The sequence below is a fragment of the Octodon degus genome, unplaced genomic scaffold, assembly GCF_000260255.1.
Source record: "Octodon degus isolate 3935 unplaced genomic scaffold, OctDeg1.0 scaffold00129, whole genome shotgun sequence".
Classification (NCBI taxonomy): domain Eukaryota; kingdom Metazoa; phylum Chordata; class Mammalia; order Rodentia; family Octodontidae; genus Octodon; species Octodon degus.
The window spans coordinates 643,722-670,481 of record NW_004524705.1 but is presented as its reverse complement, the minus strand read 5'-3'; the positions used below and the strand labels follow the sequence as shown (position 1 = coordinate 670,481).

General features: G+C 46.0%; 1 protein-coding gene and 1 pseudogene across 1 annotated transcript in view; both read left to right on the top strand.

The window, feature by feature from the left end:
- The first annotated feature begins 13,423 nt into the window (after positions 1 to 13,423).
- On the top strand, positions 13,424 to 18,756 carry LOC105743499 (annotated as a pseudogene).
- A 583-nt stretch (positions 18,757 to 19,339) lies between these two features.
- Positions 19,340 to 26,760, top strand: part of LOC105743498 — a 20,635-nt gene continuing 13,214 nt past the window's right edge. Inside the window, exon 1 of the mRNA XM_012516841.1 lies at positions 19,340 to 19,385. Within this exon, the coding sequence (XP_012372295.1) occupies positions 19,340 to 19,385 (46 nt within the window). The remainder of the gene's footprint in view (positions 19,386 to 26,760) is intronic.

Genomic DNA, 26,760 nt, shown 5'->3' with positions numbered 1-26,760 from the left:
GCCTCTGAAAGTGCGCTGGGAGGACCATCAAGCACCATTCCTTGCTCAGTTCAGCGCCCCGACTTCGGCCTTCGTCTCAGGGACCCCTTAGAAACACTTGTCTCTGATGGCTGCCGCTCTTTCCTTAGTATTTCGTGTGGCTTTCGGGCTGGGTGAGCATAAGCTCTGATCCCTCTTCGACTGTGTCAAGGGGAGCGCTTGCCCACACATGCTTAGAATAAGGTGAAACGGAGCGTCTAGACCTTTGGAGAGAGACTGAGCTCTACTGCCTTCCTCAGTGCTGGCTGCACAAGTACCTGGGTCCCCACCGCAGGGAAGAGCTCGCACATCCAGTGGTCTTGTCCGGTGCTGATCACAGAGGTAACCAGCCCGAGCCCCTATGTAAAATGCCAGCTCACACTGCAAAGCCAACGCCCTGCTCGGCGTTTCCTACTACTTACCTCCTGACAATATTGCATATTGTCTTGCTTCGCTATATTTATTTTCTGTTTATATTTTTGGGTGCTGAGAAGATGTGTTTTTTCTAGTTTTCTTATCATTATAGCCTCAATGTATAGAACAGCAACACGTAGCCAGCACTCAGCAGTAACCTGATGAATGAATGCATAATGAATGAATGGATGGACAGACAGATGCATGAATAAATGAATGAATGAAGGGGTTGGGCCTAAATAAGAAGGATATAGTCATAGAAGATTTTAGAAAAATAGCATTCAAGGGGGAGGAAAAGTCTCCTGAAAGCCAAGGCTTGAATATTCTCTGCTGGGTGGAGAGATGATGCGGTGTGTATGGGGGAAGACTGCAGATCCTACGGAGGCAGCAGAGTGCGGTGGGTGGAGCAGCGACCGCCACCTCCTGCACTGTCTGATACTCCATGGTGCACCTCGAAATTCCATCGCTTTGTTCCTCAGGCCTGTGAGGTCTTATTTATGTTAACTTTAGGATAAAGCTGGTGATAGATTATGAGAATAAGAGAACCACACACAAAACCCTCTTAGGTTAGTGCCTGGTGAGCGCGCAAGTCGTGATTATTTTCAGCATTATGTGTTAAGGACATGAATGCGGAGATATATGTAGATATATGGAGTCACATTCTGAATATACATCATCATGGGCGTAAACAAGGAGAATGTGAGAAAATTCTCCTCTCATTGAGAGTCTGTGAGTAATTTAATTTTAAATTTCTTAAATGTACAAAAATGTTTTTTTCAATATTTAAATAGCTTTATTTATTTATTTACTTACTTATTTATCTAGACAAGCTTGTCAGGGCCGGGGAGACAGCTCAGTGGCATAAGCACCTGCCTGGCAAGCTCAAGGTCCTGAGTTCAATCCCCGGTACCAAAAGGACAAAGGAAATGAAATGAACTCATCCGGATAGCCTGTGGCTTTGGTCTACTACCGGGAAAGGAGGACTGCGTGTGTTCATAGAACACAGGAACTTAGGTAACATTAAAAATGAGAAACTGAAAATCGATGCGATGGGGCTAGCCTATGGACTGAGGTTTGAGTGTTTTACATGTCGGCCCAAAGCCTGTAGCTGCAGGGCCCCCTGCCCTGGGGAAGCCTGTCAGGGCAAGCGTAATGGGCTCTGTCCTCTGGGAAATGTGAGTGACATGAAGCGGCCCATGGTGGGTCAAAGAAGGTGGCATGTGACAAGGGCTGGCTCAGGAGACAATGCGGAGTAAGAAGAATGTGGCTCCATTCACACCGACCAGAGTCTGCACTGTTAGGCAACCTTCATGGTGAAAGGTTTCCCTATCCACCACCAACACAGAATGTTTTTCATATTTTTCAACTGTAATCTTAAAAAAAAATGCCATCAGGTCTAGAGGATGGAATAGAGGTTGATGCTATGAGAAAAGAAAAGGATTTCATCTTTTTTTTTTTTTTTTTTTTTTGGTGGAACCAGAGAAAACATGAGCAACTGATCTGATCACAGGGAAACTCAGGGCGGCAGCACCGCCCACACTTAGTGGTCACTGGCTGAGAGACACGTGAAGCAAAGGGGACCTTCTGGCAGAAGACCAACGTCCTCACATGTCAGTGTGGAGGCTCCCTGTGCTCAGCGCTTTCTTCAGAGCCTGGCGACATCCTTGTTCCTGAGGCTGTAAATAACAGGACTCAGGCCAGGTGTCATGACGATGTAAGGATGTCACCCCGTCCTTCCTGGAGGTGTGGAAGGAGCAGGTGGAGCATCGGTGTAGACGGCGGAGCCCAGGCAGCGGCTGCCCGGCTCACGTGGGACGAGCAGGCAGTGCAGGCCTTCCGCTGGGCCTCAGTAGTGAGAGGCCCAGAGACTGCCACTGGGATAAGGAACAGGAGTACGTAGCCAGATGCAAGGACACCCCGCAGGCTGCGGGTCTGAGCAGGGGAGCCTCAGGGCAGCAGGAGCCTCCCAGGAGACATGGTGGATCTCACGGGCTGCAGAAAGGAAGGCCACAGCAACAGGAGTGAGGATGAAACCGTCTAGCTAGTGCACAGGCCAACAGCAGGATGCCAGGAGGTAACAGAGAGTGGCAGATGGCCACAGAGTGGGCATAAGTCACGGCAGCTCCAAGACAATACCCCGCACCTCCCGTCGTGGGTACAAGTGCATCTGGGTCCCACACCCAGTGACTGAGATGGTCACCAGCATTTTGGGCATAGTGGCAGAAATGTATGTCAGGCCCATGATTGAGAGCTGGTTGATAAAGAAGTATATGGGCCTGCACAGAGAAGAGTCAGTGTGGATCAAAAGACTCAGCAGGCTGTTCCCAACCTTGGCCATCAGAAATGTGCTGTGGATGGACAGCAGGTAAAGCAGGGACGGGCTGCGGATTCCCAACAGGAGGAAGTCAGCGCACAGGGTCAGGCGGGCCAGCCACACGATGTGGCCATCAGTTAAAAGGAATTTACCTGAAGGATGAATGTAAGTTTTGGGTTATTTGTAAGCACTCAGGTGCCATGTGTAATAATATTTCTTTCCCTTGAAAAGCTCCAGGAAACCACAGATTTTCCAAGATCAAATGTAAATTTGCACAACAAAAGAATACGTTAAATTATGAATTTCATGTCCCAAGCAGAGTGGGAATATGCTCTTTATGTCCCTCACAAAGCTGTCTGTTGGGGCCCAGGAGGTGGCTCAGTGGAATAAACACTTCCCTGGCAAGTGCAAGGGTCTGAGTTCAATCCCCGGTTCTGCCAAAAAAAAAAAAAAAAAAAAAAAAAAAAGCTGTCTATTTGACTGAAGTTAAAACATTCCTCTTAGGACGTTTATTGAAATAAATTCCTATGTATAATACTTCAGGATGTTAGTATACAGTGCTGTGTTCCTGTAATGCCTTCCAGGGGATTTTATGGGGCTAATCTTATAGCTATTTCTACATCTTTGACTCTCAAGGACCACTTTTGGAAGAAAGTATTAGCAATGCCTGTGCTTCTTAATTTTAAATTTCTTCAGCGTACAAATCAAGTAAACATTTTTTGATGTTTAAATAGCTTTATTTATTTATTGCAGAGTGAGGGATTAAACTCAGGCCCTTGCGCTTGCCAGGCAAGCGCTTATTCAGCTGAGCTATTTCCCCAGCCCCCTACCTCTATTTATTTATTTGGTACAGGGTCTTGCTACGCAGCTCAGACTTGGTAGTGCTCCTCCTAGCTCAGCCTCCCCAGCACTGGGATTACAGGCATACGTCACAACGCTGAGACTAGGTGGTCCGCAGTGCATGTGGTACCAGAGATTGAAGCTGGTCCTTGCACTCCCTAGGCAGGGGCTTAGACCACCGAGCTATCTCCTCAGCCCTCAATGTGTAAATAGTTCATAAGCAGCTAACTGTACCAAACCAGTAATATGTTCAAATCAAGAAAAGTATTTACCAGTTGAAAGTTCTGCAGGTCCTTCTGAACGTATTGATGAAGGACTGATGCAAGCTGTCCATTTTCCTAAAGCTTTATTTATTTATTTGTATTTTAGGGAAGGGTCTACAGGGTGTTCAGGGTCTCGCTACTAGATCAGACTCTAGTGATCCACCTGTTTACAGCCTCCCGAGAGCTGCGATTCCAGGCACGCGCCACCACGCCCAGTCTCAATGGCTGTCTCAGCACACACTGGGGACGGGGCCGGCACTGCAGGCCCGGGGAGCTGAAGCATTTTAATTTTTATTTTACATGGAGAGAAGGCAGAGCCAGTTGACCGAGTGAGACCCTCCAGAGGTCTCTTCCTACAGACACAAACCAAAACAACTGTTTGAACCAAATTTCTTCACCAGAGCAAGGCAGCCACAGGAAGGCTACTGGGCTGGGCTTTAATACAATAGTAAGAGAGGACATCTTGATGAAGCAGGGAGGCAAGGGCTGCCTGGCGCACCTTCCCCCAGATCTGGGCATTTCTCCCTGTTCAGGAGGGAGAAGCGATGAGTCCTGGCCTTAAACTCAAAGCCCAGCACTGGCTCTGTTGCAGGGAGACTCAGGACGGCCAGTGAATACTGACCGCCCTAAAGAGAGAGACACAGCGAGAGGCATGGTGAGCTTCCTCTTCCCACACGGGGCTCCATCCGGGCCTCCAGCCATTGGATGCTGCTGGCTGTGTTCAGGGTCTGCAGGTCTCCTCCATCAGTGTGCTGGCCACATGTCAACTGCCCCTGGAACAGCCTCACAGACACACGTGCCCACGCAGAAGTGTGCATCCCTAATTCCCCAGGGGTTCCTCACATTAATCTAGTTGACAAGACTGTCATGATATTGCATAAACAGGTGGTATAAAAATAATGAAGGAAAATGGGTTTAAATTGTAAAAATTACTACCGTGAAAGATTCACTGCCACTAATTTCTTTGGAATGCTCCCACTGGCTTTGAACACACTCACCCCATTGTCCTTGCCACTTTCTGGGGCCCTCTTTCCTGAGCGTCTTTGATTGCACTGTCTTGGCTGCCTTGTTGTTGTCCTGGATTGATTAAAAATGTTTCCCTTTCTGTAGGGATCCGTTGGTCTCACTGTGAATGGTTTTACCTGGGGAGTCACGGAGGCAGGAATGAGAAAGACAGACAAGAAGACAAAAGCTGGGCTAGGTGGTCGCTAGTCCACCTGATGGGCAAGACTAACCCAACGCACAACAAAACAATCCTTTATTTTTATCTTTGCAAAGTTAGTAACATGTGACACAAGGTTGCCTAGCAACTAATAGACATCCTGAACCAGAGTGGATGATTTTCTTAGGACTCAGGTAGCTTGTTGGCTTTAGGCTCTAAGCCCAGTCCCACCTACACACATTTGATCAATTTCCTAGCTTCCTGGGCTCCCAATGCCTTTCCGTGTCATTTTGTCTCGGGTGTCCGCAAGCCACCCAGTGCCAGATCCGGTGAGCAAGTTGGACAAAGAGTCACCACTATGTTTTTATGTTTATAAGCCTGTCTTTCCACTGGCTGGCAGTCAGCAAAGGCCTTCACTGTATTTTTCATCACACCTCATAAAGACACTCAGAAAATGACCTACAGAGATGCTGTAGAAAGAGGAAGTTCCCCTCCTGGATATTTTTCCAGAAGAACCGAAAACATCACACCACACCGATTTATGTACACCCATGTTTACAGCAGAGTAACTTGTAAGAGCAAAAAAAAAAAAAAAAAAAAAATTGTCATGGCTAAATCTTGGAAGCAACCCAATGCCCATCCAGTGAGGAATGGATAAAGAAGATGTGGCATTTTTATACAACATTACTCAGCTATATAAAAAGATAAATTTGAGGCTTTTATCCGTAAATAGATGCAACTAGATACCATACTCTTTAAGTCAAATAAGTCAGACAGCAATGTGCAAACATTGCACTGTCTCCTTCACGCAAGAACCTGAAAGACCAAATAAAATCTGAAGGGCACGACAGATACTGGGAAAAGAGGATGAACCCGCTCACAAGGAAGGAGCTGCTGAGGTGAGGAGAAGGACAGCAGTGGGCGTGGGGGAGGGAGGTGTACACACGTGTGCAAGCTGGACAGTGTGGACAACTGTACTGCGGATTTCTGCGGGTCTGCGGAAAGGAGCAGTTAGTGCTTTCCTTTGTCTTTTTTCTATTTTTACCTTTTCTCTTTTTAATTTCTTCTTAAAAATTTTTATGTATTTGATGCAGGGTCTCACTATACATCTGAGATTCTTAATTCTTACCACTTTTTCCCCCTTTTTTCTTTTTCTTTCAATTACAAGTGATACAGTGAAATTCTGTATCATTTGTAATTTTGTTTTAATATTATTTTATCCTCTTTAAAAATTAAAGAAATGTGAAAAAAGAAGAGGGAAGTGGCGGGATAGGTGTGTTGGGAGTGAGGGGTGGCTTTGAGGTGCGGCTAGTGGCAACGTGTCTTTACTGTAATGTTATGGAAGTGACTCCTTGTGCTTCAGTAATAACTGATCGTCGTAGAAGCGCAGAAGCTAAATACAGGCATAAAAGGGGCAACGACGCAATCCACCCTTCATAGATTTAACGATTACTTGATAGATCGGCTTTTCTCTCCTTTTAACCATTTTCATGCAGTTCTCATAATCAGTACAATTTATTGATACAATTTTGTATGCACTTGTCTTTGACAATATGTTATGCTCACTTCTTAATTATCATGGTATTTGAATTTACATAAAATGTAAAACTGCTAGGTTTGTGCATTTAAAAATTTTTGTTATTATCGATGCTAAACATACTGTGCTCAAGGAACTGTTTCTATTATGTCACTCAGGCAGTCATCATCCAACTTGCTTTGCTAAAGTTATGAAAGTCTGATTGTTGTTTTTTTCTTTTTGTCTTTTTGAGACAGGGTCTCACTATGCAGTTCAGGCTGGCCTTGAGCTCATTCTGCAGCCCAGGCTGGCCTCGAATTCCCAGCGGTCCTCTGACTCAGGCCCCTACGTGCTGGGATTGCAGGTGTGGGCCACTTTGCCCAGCGTGAAAGTTTTAACTATAATTTGCGTCTGAAGATAGAGCCATTGCTGAGAACTTGAAAACCATAGACCCGTGTAAGTAAATAATATTTTAGCCCCTAAAGGCACCAAGGATGGTGTACAGTTTCCTCCCAGGATAGGATGATATGTAGATGACAACATTTCATGTGACACTTGTTTTGAATTTCTTAAAGAAGTTTTGCATTTCTAGCAGAAAATTAAAACACAGCTCCTCCACAGTATTGCAGACGTCTTGATGCACTACATGGCCAGCACAGACCCTGCCTTATGTGGCTTCTCTTGTGTCTTAAGCCTTATAATTTTTCTCACATTTTAGCGTAGCAACGATGCTCTAGTAACTCCCGTGTTTCATACAGTAATGCTGGTAGGGCTACAAGTTTGAAATTTCAGGACAGAAGATCAAGCATATGTGATCCTTAGAGCATTTCACTTAGTGGCTTTTCAAGACGAAGCCACTTTGAACAGTTTTGTTATCTTCCTCATTCCAAAAATATAACATGTAAGGTTCCCACATGGCCTAGTGGTTAGGATTTCTGGTTTCCACTTAAGCAACCCTAATTCAAATCCCAGTGTTGGAATGTGGAGTCTTTGTACCAAAATACTGTGTTATGCACAAAATATTGTATTATACACAAACTGTTGTGTTATGGTCATACTATGTAGATCAACACAGACAATGTTTTGATGCACAAGCTTCAAGGACAAAAGAGGGGCTCAGGAGATAGCTCAGTGGAATAAGTGCTTGCCTGGCAAGCTCAAAGTCCTCAGTTAAATCCCTGGTACCACCAAGGGAAAAAAAAGGACAAAAGGATCTGTAGCATGAGTAAGCGATTGGATATCCTGACGCTTTATACTGAAAGGTAGACCACATGGCACGTACCATTTTTAATGTGCAGCAGCCACCACTGTGTGTGCAGACACGGGCAGGTCTGTCCCAAGCACATGTGTGTCTCCATGCAGGTCAGGTGGACACCATGCAAGTGCCACAGCCGAGTGCTAGACAGAGACAGACACATGGGATGCCACTGCGAACGCCGTCTCGACAGGACGACACCAGCCCCGCTCTGTGGCTTGCGTCTTGACCGCATTCGTGGCTGTCCCGGCACATCTCGGCTTTCACGCACCCCAGCACGGCCCGCACTTTCAGGTCCTGGTTGGGCAGCGCTTGCTGTCCCCGTCATCACGGCGTGTTCTCCCACATTTTCTTCTCAGCGCTTTTCATTTTGCCTTTCATATTGCAGTCTGAAGCCATCTGGAATTTTTCTGCTTGTGATGGAATGTAGGAGTCAAGATTCATTTCTCCCAGCAGGAGAGGTGCAAATATTTAATGAAAATGCACGATTTTCCTACTCGATGAAGACTGTCAGTGTCATAAATTTAGTGTTCATATAGATGTTGATCTATTTCTAGTCTGTTTTCTCTCATATTGTCTATCTGAAAAATTTTCACTGATACTTTGTCATTTTAACTGCTATCATTTTGAAATAAGCAGATTTGTATGTAGTAATGTCTTGTCTGTTTTTCCTTTAATACCTCCACTTTGTAATTTTTTTCTTTTTGCCCTTTTACTTTAAAAGTCCAGTGAAAATTAAAGTAACAAATAGAGTCCTTAATGAAAGGTGAGACTGCAGTAGATTTTCCTAAATACATTGCTGGTGGGACACGTCCTCTCTGATCCTTGGCTGTGACCAAATATAAACTGCCCTCCAGAAATGAAATGAAGACTATAAGGTTAAAAGCAAATTCTCTAGGGCCAGGGATTTAGCTCAGTAGAATAAGCGCTTGCCTGGCAAGTGCAAGGGCCTGAGTTCAATCCCTGATTCTGCAAAAAAAAAAAAGCAAGTTCTCCTTATAAACAAAAGCCATAAAGGAAAAATAAATCTTGATTTACCCCTACATAATGAAAAAAAATTCAATTTTTGTAAGAAGTAGAAAGTCAAAAGGAAATCATAGGAAAAGAGACAAAAGTTGGTAAGATAATGTGAAATATTTTTATAAGTAAAAAATGAAAACAATATTAAGATATAAAAAGGATTTCTGAGCAAACAAAGGTCAGAGACACGTGTAAGATGGGGAACATTAACTAAGTCAACAGTGAACAACTGCTCCCTCGGAAACCGTGACAGAGCCATTTGTGTGTGCTCTCAAGGCCGCGCTTGCCCAGCAGGTAGCCCACGCGCGCCCTGAACTCACGGCAGGGCTCTTGCTGCAGCCCGCCGAGGGCCGGCATTCCAGATGTGCGCTGCCACACCTGGAAAAGGTGTTCTGAAAGTTATTTTCCCAATGATGAGAAGGTACAGATAAAGTATTTAACACTGATACTTCGAATAATGAATCTAAGCAACTGCTTCTGAGTAGGACGTAACACTTCCCCTGAAACTCACAACAGTGTGCATGTGCTGGCTTAGGATTCTGCATCTAGAATTGTACTGAGAGAAACAGTCTAGAGGAGGACATGTGTGGCATGGCCACCAGAGGTGCCCGCCGTCATCCCCCCTGAGAAACGGGGCAATGAACTCATAGCTGCATTTCGGTAACCAGCAAGTGCGGCACGGGAGGACGCCCAGCAAAGCCATCAGCACAGGCGGGTAAGGGCAAGCAGCGACGAAGCGCCACCCAGCGCATGCACGACAAGCCCTTCTGCCCTGACACCCTCTTCCTCCCCCACCCCATGACCCAGACAGCAGCTGCCATTCGAGGACATGTGCAAGGGCCACCAGTGTGCTTCCTGAATGGTCCAGTGGGCACATCTGGCCGCACCTGCTCAAAGTTGTTTTGGGAGAGAGAAATCTGCCTCCTGTGGGTCTCCTTTAGCACGGTTGTTAAGATACGGATGACTGGCCTTTGCTTAATAGCCAGGGTGAGCTTGCAGGGAGACGGTCACGCTAGAAGATTATGGCCCAGTGGGGACATGGGAACACTGTTAGCACGAGTAACTCCGAGGGCAGGAGCCCGTGGCTCGAGAGCACGGGGTCGAGAAAACGCACGCATGACACCCGGGCACGTGTGCTGCCCTCGGTCGCTGCCTGCGGGAGGCAAGCTGTCTCGTGCTCCTGAGATCATCAGGTTGGTGGCACAGACGGGAGGAAGCGCTTCCCCAAGGGATGTTCCTCTGCTTGCAGCCTGCAGGTTAGCAGCAAAGAAGAAGGTCAAGCACTCACGCTGCTTGAAGCATTGCTGTCTGGAGAAAAAGACAAAAACCACCCCGCAATTTCAAAGGAGGGAGGACGGAGTCTTAGTTACTATTTACTCGTTGCTGGGACATACACCCAACACTCACAATGAAGGAAGGAAAGGTTTCTTTAGCTCACAGTTAACTACTGGAGGGTTCAGTCCATATTCCGCTGGCTCCAAGGCACACGACAGCAGTTCATGCGGCAGAAAACAATGAAGAGCAGAAGAGGAGCAGCGGCTGCCGCGGCCTCCATCAAGCCTCTCTCTTCCTGCTGCGCTGACTGCGAAGACCAGCGCTCCCCCGCCAAGATCAAAGTAGCGAGGCTGCCAAGATCAAGCTCCACCCAAGACTGGGACTTCTCCACGGAAGCAGAGCGGCTGCAGGAAACCAGGCAGGGCGGCTTCCGCCTTTCTCAGTTCCTGGGCCCTGCCCACCTGCAGGGCGAGGCCCCCACGCTGAGAGCTGCTGCAGCTGATTCAGCCAAGCTGACACAATGTATCAACTAACACAGATGGCAAGAGCATCCTTCACCCTGAAACCATCTTGTGCAAATACAACCCTTACATTTCTTTTTTTTTTTTTTTAGTTTTCAACAAATAATACACTGCATATATTCTTCTTATACATTTCTTGTTATACAGGTCTTGCTTTATCTTGGTCTTAACCATCCAGCAGAAAAGTATAAACATGAGGTACAAAAAGTAAAGCCATATTAATGTGCTGAGCTGTGAAAAACTCAAGTCAACAACTTTTGACATTGCCAGTGCTGTGGATAACCCACTACTATTTATAGACTACTGGACTATATTGGATTATTTTGCTGAATTCACGCACCTACAATATTTAAATGACAGTAGAATACCCATCTCTTACAAAACTAAACAAAAAAGAAAGGGATACAAATGAAGGACCATTTTGTATCTGTATATACAAAATAGGATAGATACACAGCTACTTTCTCTTAATTCAATGAGAAGAAAGATTTGTACTAATAATGTTTGGACAGGATATCATGTCGCATCTTGCGCTATGAATAACCACTATGGAGATAACATATGCAATTATTTGAAACTGTCTCATTGCTATTTGTTTCTCAATAAAATTAATAAAAAAGAGGATCTTTTAAAAAAAATGGGCAGACAAAAGTGAATGCATGTCCTGAAGCTGTCACTTCCAGGCACAGCTGAGCTCCAGGCATTGGAAAGTGCCCTGAGCGTTGCTGGGCACAGGACAACCCAGTAGTTGTTGCAGTCCTCACTGTGCGTCCGAGTCCACGCTTGCCCTCCTGCCGTGCTGCTGCTGGCCGAGTGGGCCTAGCAGCTCAGCAAGCCGAACGAGAGAACAGTGTACCGTAAGGTATCAGGGTTCAGCTGCTTGTGCTCTAAGAGGTATCATCAGTCCACCTCTACTGGAATGCCACGTGAACGGGAGATTCTAATCGATCACTCCATGTAACTCATCCGGAGGTGTAGGCCATGACTAGCGTTTGTGGGCATGGCTGTCGTGGTACTCGCCAAACGCGCTCCTTTTGCTGTAGCTCTTGCTGCAGAGCTGGGCAGGGATCCCGCTCCGTCGGCTCCTGCAGATGCTGGGAGCCCGCTCTGGTTGCATCTTGTGGGAGATCTGAGCCCAGAGACCTGCTAACTACCTTTGATCTGACCCAAGAAGCAAAAATAATAAACGTTTGTTGTTTTAAGCTGTTAAGCTTTGGAAAAACTTGTTATGCAGTTGATAATGAATATATTAACTGTGTATTATTTTTAAGAAAAAAAACCCCTACCTAGATTTGAGTCAAAACTGAATAAAAATGCCTAATTCCTAAAGAAAAGTACAAGTGAGTAGAGATGAAGAGTGAGGTAAGTTTACTTAACCATGTTCGCAGAAGTGAAAGACAAGCATAAAACAGCATCATGAAATGTGTTAATGTGAAGGTGCAGCAGTGCAATTTAGAGTTGGCTTATTTTAGAGAATTGGAACAAGACATGAAAGTATTAGGAAGAAATGCTGTGCAGAACTCTTCAACATAGGTGGAAAAAAGACACGATGGATGCATTTAATGATCTTCTTAGCTTTAAATGGAATAATTCAGAAGAAATAAATACAAAGATGATTTTTAAATCTAATGCCAATCTTGGAAACAACCCAAATGCTCATCAACTGATAAATGAATAAAAAGGTGTGATGTTTTTACACAATGGAGTATTATTCAGGTATAAAAAAGATTCTCGAGGCTTTTATAGGTAAATGGATGCCAACTAGAGAGCATACTCATAAGCGAAATACACCAGACCTCCATAATGTGCATGCAGACATCATACTGTCCCCCGAGTGTAGGAACCTGACGGCCTACACAGGCTCTAGAGGGTACAGCGGGTCCTGCGAGAGGGAAAGAAGCTGCTGGAAGGAAACGAACGGCTGGGAGGAGGGAAGGGACGAAAGAAGGAAGGAAAAAAATATATATTTACATATATAAACAGGATGGTTTGGACAATTGGACTGCTGATTTCTGCTGGTCTACTGACAGGAGACGTTAATTTTTTTCTTCTCTTTTTAAAAATTTCTTATAACTTTGTAGACCAATTCTGCATGCTTATGTCTGGTAATTTAAATAACTAATTTGAAGGCAACATCATGCAATATAACAACCATTGTTGAATTCCTATTATTTTGTTTAGTGAAATTCTGTATCTTTTCTAATTTTCTTTTTTTCCCCTATTTTTTATTCTCTTTTAAAAAATAAATCCAATGCAGCCAAGTATATGGTATAGAAAAGAGTAGATGGATACAAATGCGTATCAGGGCTGTGGAGGTGCTCGGGGCATAAGCACCTGCCTGGCAAGCCTAAGGTCCTGGGTTCAGTCCCTAGTACTGAAAAAAAAAAGTTCTAAAAATCTTTATCAGATATGATAAATCAAGCCCAAGAAATAGTAAGGAGCAATTTGGGGAAGTAAAAAAGATAGAAATAAAAAGCTGATACGGCACATTCATATGCAAAAATATAACTGATTTGTCTGAGTGGGTGCTACAAAGGCTTTAAAATTAATATAAAGGCATCCATAGTGTGCTACTTTTTAAAAATTTAAAAATTAATAGAAAAGACCAAGTTCATGTTAAAATGATGGGCAAAAAATGTAAGGAAATGAAAAGTGGTACAGTTAATTTTTTTGCCTGAATTCTGAGGGTATCTACTATGACGATGAGGGTGATTCTATATTTTAAAAAGTCTGTATTAATGTTAAGGTGCAAAAATCTTGAGTAAAAACAGTATATAAATAAAATTTAGATGTATGAAGGAAATTGTTGTGTGAACTACAGCGTCATGTGTCAATGGTTCCTATCCGAGAGGAATGCCTTAAGGAAGGAGACAGCTGCGGGCACCATCCACTGCACTTACCGGCGATCGTCGCTATTTGGGAATGCGCCGCACAGACGCGGAGAACCGCGGCCAGCCGCGCCCTTCCTCGCTGCGGTGCGGCAGGCGGCCCCGCGCTCCTGCGGCGGCTCATGCGCCCCACGCCGGCGTTTGCGGGGTGTATTTGTGCACAAAGCTTTCACACTGTCGTGTATACTTAAAGTGATGAGTTAGCTCCGAGCACAGTCCGGAGGGCACATACTGTTACTGAGAACAGGGAAACTGTGCTGCGCCTGCCTTGGTGGAAAACGTTTGTATAGAGTGGCTGGATTCTGGCCTAACTCAAGGCTGGGAGTTGAGTAAGTTAGTGTTGATTAATTCAATGAGTTCGATGCTAATAACAATAATCATCAATATATGTTAAATGTGGCTCCTTCAACACAAGCATAGAGATTGCAATATATTGCTCAGCTGATGCAACGTGTGATCAGGGTGTGCGCAGAAACTTGGCCGCCAGCCCCCTCCTACCGAGCCTGAGGACCACAGCACCCCGCCCTTGGACGAGCCGGGTCCTGCGGAGACGTCCGCCCCGCAGGCGTGCAGAGGCCACTGCAATGCTCACCGCCAAAATAACAGCCATGAAGTTTATTTCTAGGAGAGAAACGCTGGGACGTACAACGTTTTTCATTAGCAACCATGTGACACGGAACAGTGGCCCGCACGCTGGAGAGCTGATGCACCCGTCTGGTGCAGGCTCTGGGCCATTTCTGATGCCCTACTTGTCCCATGTCCCAGAGACGCTTCCGCTTTCCTACAAAGTGGAATGCTCAGTGTTTAGTGCTGCCTGTCCCCTTCCCTGCCGCCTCTCCCTCCTCATGCTCCTCGGATGACGCACACTTTGGGTTTCTCATGTAAGAGGAGCCGTGACACTGACCGTCTGGGTCTCACTCAGCGCACCTGCAAGTCTAGTCTCCAGGTCCCTTCCTTCTGCTACGAATGACTCAAGTTTGTCCTCTATGCAATACTCCGTATTTCTCATTTATCTGTGGAATTTTTTTTTGGAAAATTTTTTGGGGATAAGATTTCTTCTTAATTCTCTAATTGAAGCAATTACAACCAGTACTATGCAATTTATTCTTTCCCTCACCTCCTCTGATGTAAAATAGACTGTAAGAAGATGAACTAATAATCAAACAAGTGTCAACTTGGAATAAACACAGTCATAAGGTATGTGACCCACCAGCTTTCTCCCCCAGGATTCTATTCCTGCTTCAAGGTATGTGTCTGTTCTGATAAATTTTTTAAAAATTATTTAAAAATTATCCAAGTAGTTAGCTATTGCATTTGAAATATATACTTTCTTTAATATTTCTATTTCCACAGAGATAATAGGAACTCAACTGTGCTATTTTGCAAACATCAGTACAAAACACTGGACAGAGATTATTTTTGCAAGAGGTTTCTAAGAGCCCTGCACTTATTCTGGGTCTAGGACTAATTGGAGTCTAGGGACAAGCTCCCATGAGGTAGTATTCACGGGCTGCCCACCTCTGTGGCACACAGAAGCTATGCAAGGACTTGATCTGGCCCAGAAGGTGGTGCTGAACCATCACAAATGGATCCAGACCCGACCCAGGTACAGAAGAGAACTGTGCCTTCTCCCTACAATGTCTGTGTGATGTCAGCTCAACTTCTCAAGATGACTAGGCTAACCATGCAAAGAGACCACACACACACACACACACACACACACACACACACACGAAGAAAGCCCCAATGTCCGTGGGGCAGTAGTCAACAGGAGGCTGAAGGCTGTTTAGCTACTTACGGAGAAGCGGCTGTTCTCTCTGCAGGACGTCAATTCTTGGCTATTTGTCCTCTCCTCACACTGCAGGTTTTGAACACAAACCATTGAAAAGCAGCAGCAGATAAGCTTAGATCGCATGGAAAGGGAGGGCGCCTCCAGCACTGAGTCATGGTGTAGGAAATGTGCTTCTTCAGCGTGTTGAAGAGGTCAGGAGTAAGAACTCATTGTCCCACTGCATAGACACTTATGTGAATGACTGGAGAGGTGGAAAAGGTGCAGAGACTTTGGAAGAGGGTCTCAGGGTCCTGGGTCTCCACGGGCCAGTGCCTGATGGGGACACATGAGGACTCACTGCTGTTTCCCTTGGGTCCTTCTGGGGACTCCACACAGGTCCATCTCAAAGTCAGGGGGATCACGTGCGAAAGGACTGTGCCTCCTAGGGCCCCCCACTGTGTCAACTCCTGGCACTGGGCTGCCCTTGCTGCTGCGCCTTCCTCCAGTACACTGCCCCCGGGGCAGACAGCTGTGCACCCCAGCCCAGCAGCCCAGCTTCCACGGTGGCCCTACTCCGGGCAGGGAGGAGCCCTGCTCCTCTTGTGCAGACAGGCATCTCGTTCAGCTCCTTGCATACCGCGCTGTAGACCAGAGTTGAAGGGCAATGAGAGGACAAGGGAGAGAGCAGTGGGAGACAGCAGCACGTCTGCACGCTGGAAGTAGGGCTGCTGTCTGACTCACACAAAAATATTTCTGTGAAGCTTCTTCAATCATAAGCCAGACTCAGGGCTTATGCACGGGAGGAAGCCGAGTGCGCTGGCACAGCGGCAGGACTGTGACTTGCCAGAGAGAAATAAAAGGGCACCACTGCTCATACTTGAAGCACCCACGTGGTTAAATTTCCATTTTTCTTCTTCCTACAATGAACCAAGTTCATCAGTATTGACTACTTGAGAACAGAAATGTGCATTTTAGCAGAAAATATTTGGCAATGACTTTATTAATACACTGTAGGCCATTTAGTTAAGATAGAGTATCTGATTAAATGTAGCTTGCTATTGAATTAAAATTACAATGTTTTAAAATTAGGTGTACACTGGTGTTATCAACAATCATTGATTGGGCCAGGGCTATAGCTGAGTGGCACAGCACCTGCCCAGCAAGCGTGAGGCCCTCAGTTCGATTCTTTTTTTTTTTTTTTTTTGGCAGAACCAGGGATTGAACTCAGGCCCTTGCATTTGCCAGGCAATTGAGTTCTATCCTTAACACCAAAAATAAAAAAAAGATTCTATGTTAATAATCACTGATTTCATATGATTTTGAACAAGGCAAAGTAGCATAAAAATCTAGTAGGATTGCAAAAGGCTGAATCATTGAGCTATACATTAATTTCTGACCTCAAGAAAGATACCGTTAGAACTAAGGTGTTTGTAATAAAAGCACAAGATTCCCCTTTGCCTTATTCCTAGGAATTTTATATTTTTAACATAAAAGATTACATCTTTCTACCATTGTTTCACTCAGAGTAGTTAAAAAAAAAGCTCTATGTTGAGGAGAAGAATTTATAATGCCAAGACCAGGAATTCAGGAGAGCGCTACAGCAGGATCAGAAGAAAAGCAGCCGGGTCCCCAGGGGCCTCCAGGGTCCCTGGCACCGCGAGGAGACAGAATTTTCCAGGTACTAGTGCTACCCAAAGCCTGTCCCCTCCGGCAGGCCCTGCGCACTGTACTGTCCTCCCTGTCCCAACGATAAGAGGGTCAGGTCAGAGGCAGCAGAGCACCTAGACCCTGTTCTCAGCAACAAGAGAAAACTTCGGCGGGTGTTGCCTGAAAGACATTGAACCTTACTGTGAACATGCGCCAAGGACATCCACTTACTCACGTCAGAAGCAAATATTTGTAAGACATTTGTGGTCAGATATGGGAGGATGTGGGTTTTCATTTGTCTTGAGAAGAAAAAATAAGGCGTTAAATATTGGACTTGGGACGACCTGTGAACATGGGATCCTAAAAATAATTTATGAGATTTTATTTAACACCTTAATATAGTTAAAAAAATTTTTGTTTTAGTTTATGAGCAACGAACAAAGGCTGAAAATACACGTGCCAAGAGGTGCAACCGCTGTCCTGGGGCGCTGCCTAAGGAGGCAAGCGGAGTGTAGAGACGCTCGTACTACAACCACTCACAGGGAGAATAAAACAAAGAAACTGAAGAAAGTAAAATTATGAATCTCAGGAGGGCAAATGGCTTACCGCATCTGGCTAAGGATGAAACACTCCTGAGCCCCACTGCGAAGCGCCCAAGGGGCGCCCGGGAGGAGCACGCGGGACTCGGGTGCCCAGAGCCTCCGCGCCTTAAAACTCCAAAATTAGCAGGGCAGGAATGAACTAGCAGTCGCTGTCAAGGGAATCAGACGTTCGTTCATCCACATCAGAATGACTGAGAGATCTGAGATAAGTGTTAGGAAAAGTGATTTCATTTGATAGAACTGGAAGCGCCAGAGGCGCCGGTCTCCCTCCCCGACCCCTGTTGGACTTTTAAACACTGCTCTTCTCTGGAGGTGCGCGCTTCAGAGGCTTGGCCCCAGCGAGGGAGCCGCTCCTGGCCGAGAGGCAGAGCGCACGCAGACCGCGGCTGCGTTCTCTGCCTTTGCAGATCTTCAGGCTTGGGGGAAGCGCGGCCTGGGCCAACGGCACCTCCGCGGACTTCGTCCTTCTGGGCGCTTCCCTGTTCGGGCACCCTGAGCTCTGGGCCTCGTCCTTCTCCTCGTCTACACCGCTGCCTTTGCGGGGGCGCCGTCCAGGCCCTCCTCCTCTGGACGCCCGCCCGACCGCACACGCGCACGCATCCTGCTCGGCAGGGCGGGCTCGCGGCGTAGACCCGGCCCACGTCCGCAGCACGGTGCCCAGGACGGCTGCCGACTACTTCGAGGGGAAGAGGAGCGTCTCGTACCCCGCCTGCGCCGCCCACGTTTTCCTGCCTCGCCCTCAGCCCGGCGAGCGCGTCCTGCTCACGCTCGTGGCCTACGACCCCTACCAGCGGCGGGCTGCAGCCCCCTGCGGTGCGCGGTGCTCGCGGCCGCGGGTCTGCCTGCGGAGGGCCGCCCTTGTCTGCACCGTCATCGGTGGCTCCAGGGAGATTAACCACTACTTGTGCGAGATGCCTGCCATCTGAGAATGTCATGCGTAGACACGTCGGCCTACGAGTCGGTGAAGTTCGTGTCCAGCCTCGCGTTTCTCCTGGTCCCGGTCACTCTCATCCTGGCCTCCTACGCGCTCATCTTCCTCACCGTCCTCTGCATAAACTGGCGAACGGGGAGGAGCAAAGCCCTGGCCGCGTGCTCCTCGCACCTGATGGTCGTGAGCCGCTACTTCGGCCAAGCCATCTTCGCCTACACCCGAGCAAGACCGGGTGGGAGCCGCGCTCGGCACCATCGTGACCCCCACTCTCAACCCCTCATCCACAGCCTGCCGAACAAGGACGTGGTGGGAGCCCTGAGGAGGTGGTGGGAAGGGGCTGCAGCCCCGACAACGGCCTGCTTCTGCAGTGCGGCGCTCGCACATGTTTTGTCTTCCGTTTTAAGAGTGTCCGTAATGAACGCAAGTCTTGCTGCGTCGGCCACACTGCAGCATGGGAGGGCAGGATTCATGCATGTTGGCACTTGGGGGAGAGGCACTGCTCTACCGCCACAGTGGTGACTTCCAGTGAGTTCAAACTTAATACTTGCCATTTATTAAAGAAATTACATGGATTCAGTCAGCAATATTGCTACAGAGATCAATGTTTTTCATCTCCGTTTTCAGCTTCTTTGGGTCGCGATGTCAAAAACTGATTTTCTTCCCAGAACCAAGGCCTTGATTGAAGTTTCTAATTTAAAAATCACTCTGTGGTCTGCTTTCATCCTATTCACTCTTAATGATGCCCACTCTCTGCACCGTCCAAAAGCTCTGAGAGGGCCGGCGAGATAGCTCAGCTGATTAAGTGCCTGCTTTCGCAAGCGCAGGGACCAGGGCTCATTCCTGCTCCCGCACACCGCACAGGCCCCGCCCCTGGGCCCGCTGAGACTGCAGCGGGATCCGGCATGGCGCCACAAGCCTATAATCCTAGTGCTGGGGAGGCTGAAGCAGGTGGGGCACGACGAGTCTCAGCTGCATAGTGAGCCTCTGTACCAAATACATAAAATGAAAAAAGAAAAAAGCTCCAAGATCGCTTGTTCCATGAAGCCTTACTACACAGTCTTCCGCTTCCCCAAACTCCTATTTATATAGATAAATTAATGCTATAATTTACAACAAATAATTTATGAAGTTGTATATTTCTCCTTTGAAATTAAGAAAATAGCCATATGTAAATATAAATCAAAGAGGCAAATTCAGGAAACTCTTTAAGGAATTACATGTAAATTATTTTTTCCCTTTTTTCTCCTAGATTTCACCTTTCTTCCTGTTTTGTGATACATTAATATCTATATTTGTCAAGATAATGTGAGAGTTTAACAACAATTTTGTTATCATATTCAGTGTGCTTTCTGAAGCTACACTAAGCTGCACTTTGCTAGGTCAGTGATGGCGAACCTTCTAGTGCTTGCAATGGTAACAAGCAGCCCGCCACAGCCTGTGTACCACAGGCTCACCTCCACTGCCCTATGTCTTTAAGTACAAGCAATGATAAAATATGACACCATAAAATTACAACTTAATTTTGAAGATCTCATTTCTATTTCCTTGTTATTGTTGACACCATTTGAACTTCATAATCATAGCTCACTAAAATAATTTCATATTGATAATTAAAACATTATTTGGAGCCTTTGTCGCTGGAGCCCACCATTGTGAGGTGCAGAACTGGACACGCCTTGCTCTGCTCCTGGGGTGCAGGTGCCTCTGCTGTGGCCTCTGTGGCTCGACGACCTGTGGTGTTGGCAGACACTGTCATGCTGCAAGCAGGGAAGCAGCTGAGGTGGGACCTGCATGTGCTAGGGAAGTGCGCTGGCACCAGGTCACACCCAGCCCTCTTTGTCGTCTGCACCACTTAAAATAATCACTTAAGTGCTAAAAACGACCATGGACTAGAGGTGCTGTACCCAGGAGCTGCTGTGGGATCCACGGACCAGAGGCGCTGTACCCAGGAGCTGCTGTGGGATCCATGGACCAGAGGTGCTGTACCCAGGAGCTGCTCTGGGATCTGTGGACCAGAGGTGCTATACCCAGGAACTGCCGTGGGACCCATGGACCAGAGGTGCTATACCCAGGAGCCACCGTGGGATCCGTGGACCAGAGGTGCTATACCCAGGAGCCGCCGTGGGATCCGTGGACTAGAGGTGCTGTACTCAGGAGCTGCTCTGACATCCTCACCCACAGGCAGAAAGGTGAGGTTGCACGAGGCTACTGGGAGTACCAAGAATCTCAGGACTGCAGCTTGCAGGGGTTAGTGGCTAAGTGAAACCTTGACTACCGGTAAACAGAAAGATGAGCAAAGGGAACAAGGCAGTCTGGCCCTGAAAGCCAGCAGCTTGGAGTGAAGAGGGTTGTGGTGACAAAGGGGCACAGCTGTCCCGTGACCACTGGTAAGTACTATAGTGGAGAATCAGCTCCTGCAGACAGGAGATCGGCTCAGATTGAAGACAACTGAATAGAGACAGCAGGCACAATTCCTGTCCTGGCCTTCAGACCCAGAGGATGTCAGAACAGGAAGCCACCTGAGAAGCACCTGCCTAGCTAGAGCTGGCAGAGATGGCCCTGGGCAGGAGCTGGTGTAAGCAGCTCCCTCTGTCTAGACATGGAAACCCCACATGCACTGTGGCCCTAAATTGTAACTGCTGCTGTGCAGCAGGGAGGAGCTGACCAGCCTCAGTGATGAGTGGGCTCTGGGCAGATGGTGACAGTGACACGGGAGAGTGGCCCCGGGCCCCCACGTGCAGGGCTCTGAAGTCTGGGCTGGGGGGGGCAACCTAGCACTGATGGAGCCGAGCACACAGTTTGAACACAATGGGGCAGACAATGAGTCAGTTGCAGCAGTGGGAGGGACCCAGAAAAGCAGCCTTAGGCACCTCGGTGGCACAGTCCCTGTGGGCCACCTCCCTATGGATCTGCCGGGAGCCCTCAGACTGAAGACTATGCAAAGCCACTGCCCGCCACACCCCCGAAGCATGCACTCCCACAGACCTTGCACACCTGCCTGTGGGCAGCACAAGTGGCAGACTCTGTGGGCTGTCCAGATCACTCCAGCCCAGCCACTTCTGGGCATCGAGGTCTTTAAGTGAGTTAATAATCCAATCACTGAAACATAGCCAGTACAATTAGACGAAAGAGAGAGACAACAGAAATAAAGACAGGAAAGGAAGAAGTTAACATTTGTGGATGACTCAATTCTCTACATAGAACATACCAAAACCTCCACCAAAACACTTCTAGATTTAATAACTGAATTCAGTAGTGTAACTGGCTACAAAGTTAACTCTCAGAAACCAACAGCCTTCCTGTACATGGGCAACAAATTCACCAAAAGAAAAGTTAGAGAAACCACACCCTTCACAATAACACCCCAAAGGATGAAATATCTAGAAGTCAATCTAACAAAGGAAGCTTAAAAAAATCTATACATTGAAAATTACAGTACTGTAAAATAGAAGATTGAAGAGGATCGGAAAATGGAAAGATACACCTCACCCCTGGATAGGAAGACCCAACATAAAGGAATGGCCATCATCCAGAACCGTTATGCAGATTTAATGCAATCCAGATCACAATACTTTTAGCACACCTCACAGAACTAGAGATGACATTCCTACAATTTATTTTGAACCAAAGGAGACCAAGAATAGCAAGAGCAATTCTGGTCAACAAAGGCAAGGCAGGGAGCATCACAATCCCTGACTTGAAATTATACTACAAAGCAACTGTGATAAAATCAGCAAGGTACTAGCAAAAGAGAAAAAGAAAGACCTGAAGACCAGTGAGTGGAACATGTGAGAAGATGCACACACAACTCCAAGCATACTCGGCCACTTTATCTTTGAAAAAGTACCCAAACATGTTCACTGGTAGAAAGTTAGCCTCTATAACATGTGGTGCTGGAAGAACTAGCTTTCCACATGCCAAAAACTAAAGTTAGTCTCATGCCTTGTAGGGATTTGTTGGTCACTCCATAGTCCCTGGGAAAAAAAACAGCAAGAGGGTTTAGAAGATAAAAACAAGAGATAATAGCTGAGGTCAGATGGTGGCCCATGCCTGACAGGCAAAGGACCCTATGACAACAGTAGGGGTGTCTATACCTTTGCAAAGTCACAACACAATTGTCTAGCGATGTGATGAGTGGGCTCTGGGCAGATGGTGACATAGTCCGCAAAGTCCAGGCAGGAGGTTTTTTCTCAACACTGAGGTAATGTGATTGACTGCTTTAGGCAATGAGGCCTCCTCCTGTCCTCACACACAGGACCAATTTCCAGCTTCAGTAACTCCCAACAAAGTCTATCACCAGTCACTAAAGTCAAAATGGATCAAATATCTCAATATCAAAATGGAACCACTAATTCTAATGCAAGAGAAAATAGGCAGAAATTTTAAAGACATAGGGTTAGGCCAAGATTTTCCAGGCTGTACAGAAAACAATTCAAAGAATATCTGGGATCTTATCTTAGTAAAAAGCTTTTGCACATCCAAAGAAATCATCAACAGAGTAAGAAGAAAATCCACAGTGCAGGAAAAAAATTAGCCAGCTGTCCTTCAGACAAAGGACTTGTATCTAGAATGTGTAAAGGATTGAAAAACTCAGATCTTCGCATTCAAAGACCAAATAAAAAAAAATGGGCATCTGAGATGAACACATACTTCTCAGATGAAGAAATACAAATGGCAAAAAAATATATGAAAAAATGTTAAACATCACGGTCATTTGAAAGTTGCAAATTAAAACACTAAGATTCCATCTCACCTCAGAAAGAATGGCTATAAACAAGAAGTCAACCAATAAAAATGCTGGTGAGGCTGTGGGGAAAAATGAACCCTTCTCCACTGTTGGTGGGAGTGTAGACTGGTACAACCACTGTGGAAATCAGTGTGGATATTTCTTAAAAAGCTAGAATTAGAAGTTCAATTCAACACAGCTCTTCCCCTTCTGGGTATCTTCCCAGAAGAATTAAAAAATACCACAGTGATATATGTTATATATGTGTACCCACATTTATAGCAGAACACTTTGTCATAGCTAAATCTTAGCAACAACCCAAATGTGAGGAATGGATAAAAAAGATGTGGTATTTTTACACATACAGTATTACTCAGCCACAAAGAAGGATAAATTTGAGACTTCAATACGCAAATGAATGTGAATTGAGGCCATACTCCTAAGTGATAAATCAGATTCACATGTGCAAACATTGTATTGTCTCCCTAGTGTGAGAAACTGCAAGATGAATAAGGTCTAAAATGAATAATAGATATTGCGAGATGGGAAGAAATTGTCCAAAGTGAAATGCTAACTAGGATGGAAGGGAAAAGGAACAAAGCCAGCCAGTTACACTGTTAGCATCTTTCAGTTCATTGAAAGGAAGGATTGTGCTAACATCAAGTGAAGAAAATGTTAATGCCCATATCTTGTACTCTGAATGGCTACTTGGAGACAACAATATGCAATTAGCTATTGTTATTCTTATGAAATTTTGTTTTAACCTTTTGCATAAAAAATTAATTCAACCACTGGATGATCTGACCAGGTTCCCAGCAACAGCTTCACTGGAATGGGGCTTGACCCCTGCTAACTCTAAATGGTCTGTCATGTTGGGTTTGACATGTTTTTAAACTAAGACTCACTGTGTAATTCAGGATAGTCTCGAACTCACTAAATAGCCCAGGCTGGCCCCAAACTCATGGGTGGTCTTCCTGCCTCAGCCTCCTGAGGGTTGGGACAAAGAGGTGCACCAGCACACCCAGCTAAAGTCGCTCCTGTTTGACTTGAGGCAGAAATTAATCTGTGTGCTTTAGACTCTAGTGAGTAAATATCATCACCTGGAGGAATTTTGAACTGGGTTTTTATTTTGTTTTTGTTGCTGCTGCTCTTATTGTTAGTGTTTCCTTGGCATTTCTTTTGGGAAGAACAAAGAAGGTTGGGTGTGATCCTAAGAGCGTGCACGTGATAGTCATTGCTTTTACTGCCACAGTGTCTTACCACGCCATCATGGTTCCACAGTGCCTTGCTACGTCACTTCCCCCTTGCTTGTTCCGCTCCCCAAGTAAGCATTTTCTTCCCATTTCCCAGTATCTTTTATATATTTTGGTCCTTATTTACACAATTCGCTTTTCATACCAGTGTGATATTTACACCTGTGACCATGCTATTGCACTGAAGAGTCTGGCCTCACGGTACATCCAGTTACCTAAAAATGTCTCAAGTTTATCCTTCTTTATAATTGAGTAGTACTCCATTGTGCAGAAAAAAATCACATCTTTTTTATCCATCCATTGGCTGATGGGCACTTGAGTTATCAAAGATTTAGCTACGTACTCCTACAAATATGGGTGTGCATACATCCCTGTGGTAGGACATGTTTTATTCTTCTGGGAAGATAACCCAGAAGAGGAATATCTGGGTCAGGTGGAGCCTCTAGCTTCAGGTCTTTGAGGAATCTGCACACTGATTTCCACAGTTGCTGCACCCGTCTGCACTCCCACCAGCAGTGGAGAAGGGTCCCTTTCCCCCACAGCCCGTCCAGCACTTGTTACTCAGTGATTTCTTGATGACAGCCATTCCCTCTGGAGTGAAATGGAACCTCAGCATTGCTTTAATTTGCGTCTCTTCAACGGCCAGGGGTGCTGAACATTTTTTCAAATATTTATTTGCCATTTATATTTCATCACCTGAGAAGCATGCGCTCATTTCAGAGGCCCATTGTTAGGTTGGGTCTTTATATTTGGGAGTTGGATTTTACCTCAGTTTTCTATACGTTCTGGATATAAGTCTTTTGTCTGAAGAACAACTGGCTAAATTTTTTCCACTCTGTGGGTTATCTCTTCACTCTGTTGATGGTTTTTCTGTGCAAAAGCTTTTTAACAAGATGATAGTTTGGTTTTGATCTTCTGTAATATTTCCCTTGTGCTTGAGTTTTGTTCATGAAGTCTCTGCCCACACCTAAGTCTTTAAGAGTTCTACCTATTCTCTCTTCCAGTACATTTAGTGTTTCTGTTTTAATATTTAGATCTTTTAGCTTAGTGCACGGTGAGAAGCACAGGTCTAGGCTTAACCTCCAGCATCTTTGAGGGTGTCAAAGATAAGTTGGCTGAGTGTGTTCAGAGCTGTTTTTGCATTTTATAATCTGCTCTATTGACCCTTGAGTCCAGTTTTGTTTAGTTCTGTGTTTGTTTTTAGGGGGCCAGCACCATACTGTTTTTATCACAGCAGATTTGAAGTATAGTTTCAAGCCAGTGATTGGGATGCTTCCTGCCTGGCCTCTGCTGCTCAGAGTTTCCTTTGGTATTCTAGGTCTCTTTTGGATTCACATAAGTTTTAGGAATGTTGTCTCTAATTCTATGAAGTATGCTATTTCTATTTGATCAAGATTACATTAAATCTGTATAACAATTTTGGGACTATAGATATTTCACTATGTTAGTTCTTCCTACCTAAAAGCAAGGGATATCTTTCCATTTTCTGATATTCTCTTTGATCTCCTTTTTCAGAGCACTTTAGTCTCCTCCTCCTCCTCCTCTTCCTCCTCGTATTTGGTTGTTGCAGGGTCTCACTGTGCAGTTCAGACTCATGATCCTCCTATTTTCAGCCTCCCCAGAATTAGGATTATGGGCATGCACCACTATGCCTGGACTCTGTGGCCAGCTCAGCCAACCCTCGGGGTGGGGCTGGTGCAGCATGTGGTGCCAAGGATCGAACCACAGTCCCTGCGCTTGCCTAAACAGGGGCTTTAGTCCACTGAGCTATCTCACCAGCCGCCCCCCCCCCAGTACTTCAGTTTTCAATGTAAAGATCTTTTCCTTCCTGACAGTAACCTTCTCTGCAGAAGGCGGACATCAGGTAGGTTCACTAGATCTTCCAGATTTGAGTAAAGTTGACACAAATGTATACTCCTTGCCTAGTCTCTCTCCAAACCTCCTATGTGCTCCATGAGGACAGTAGTTTGAGAAGGAGCCTAGTGTCTCCCGCTCTCAACTGGGGCTCCTGCTGCAGTATTTCTCTGTTGCTTCCTGGTGCTGATCTACACACACAGGCCTTTTCTGTATCACAACATCCTTCATCTGATACCACCCTGCCCTGCCCTGCTGGCCTGCTTTCTCTAGGAATATTCAGGACAACTGGTGCCAATAGAGGGGCTGTGTGCACTGCAAGCTAGCAGAGCTCAGGAATAGCATGAGTCGGGGGCCTGTTCAGGTGTTTAAGAGCCTGCTGAAACAAGGCAGTCAGGCTCAGGATGCTGTGGTTCGATCCCCTCATCCTCAAGCCAAACCAGACCTGCCCTGAAGGCATCCTGAGTGCCCCCACTCCCCGCAAAAAAAA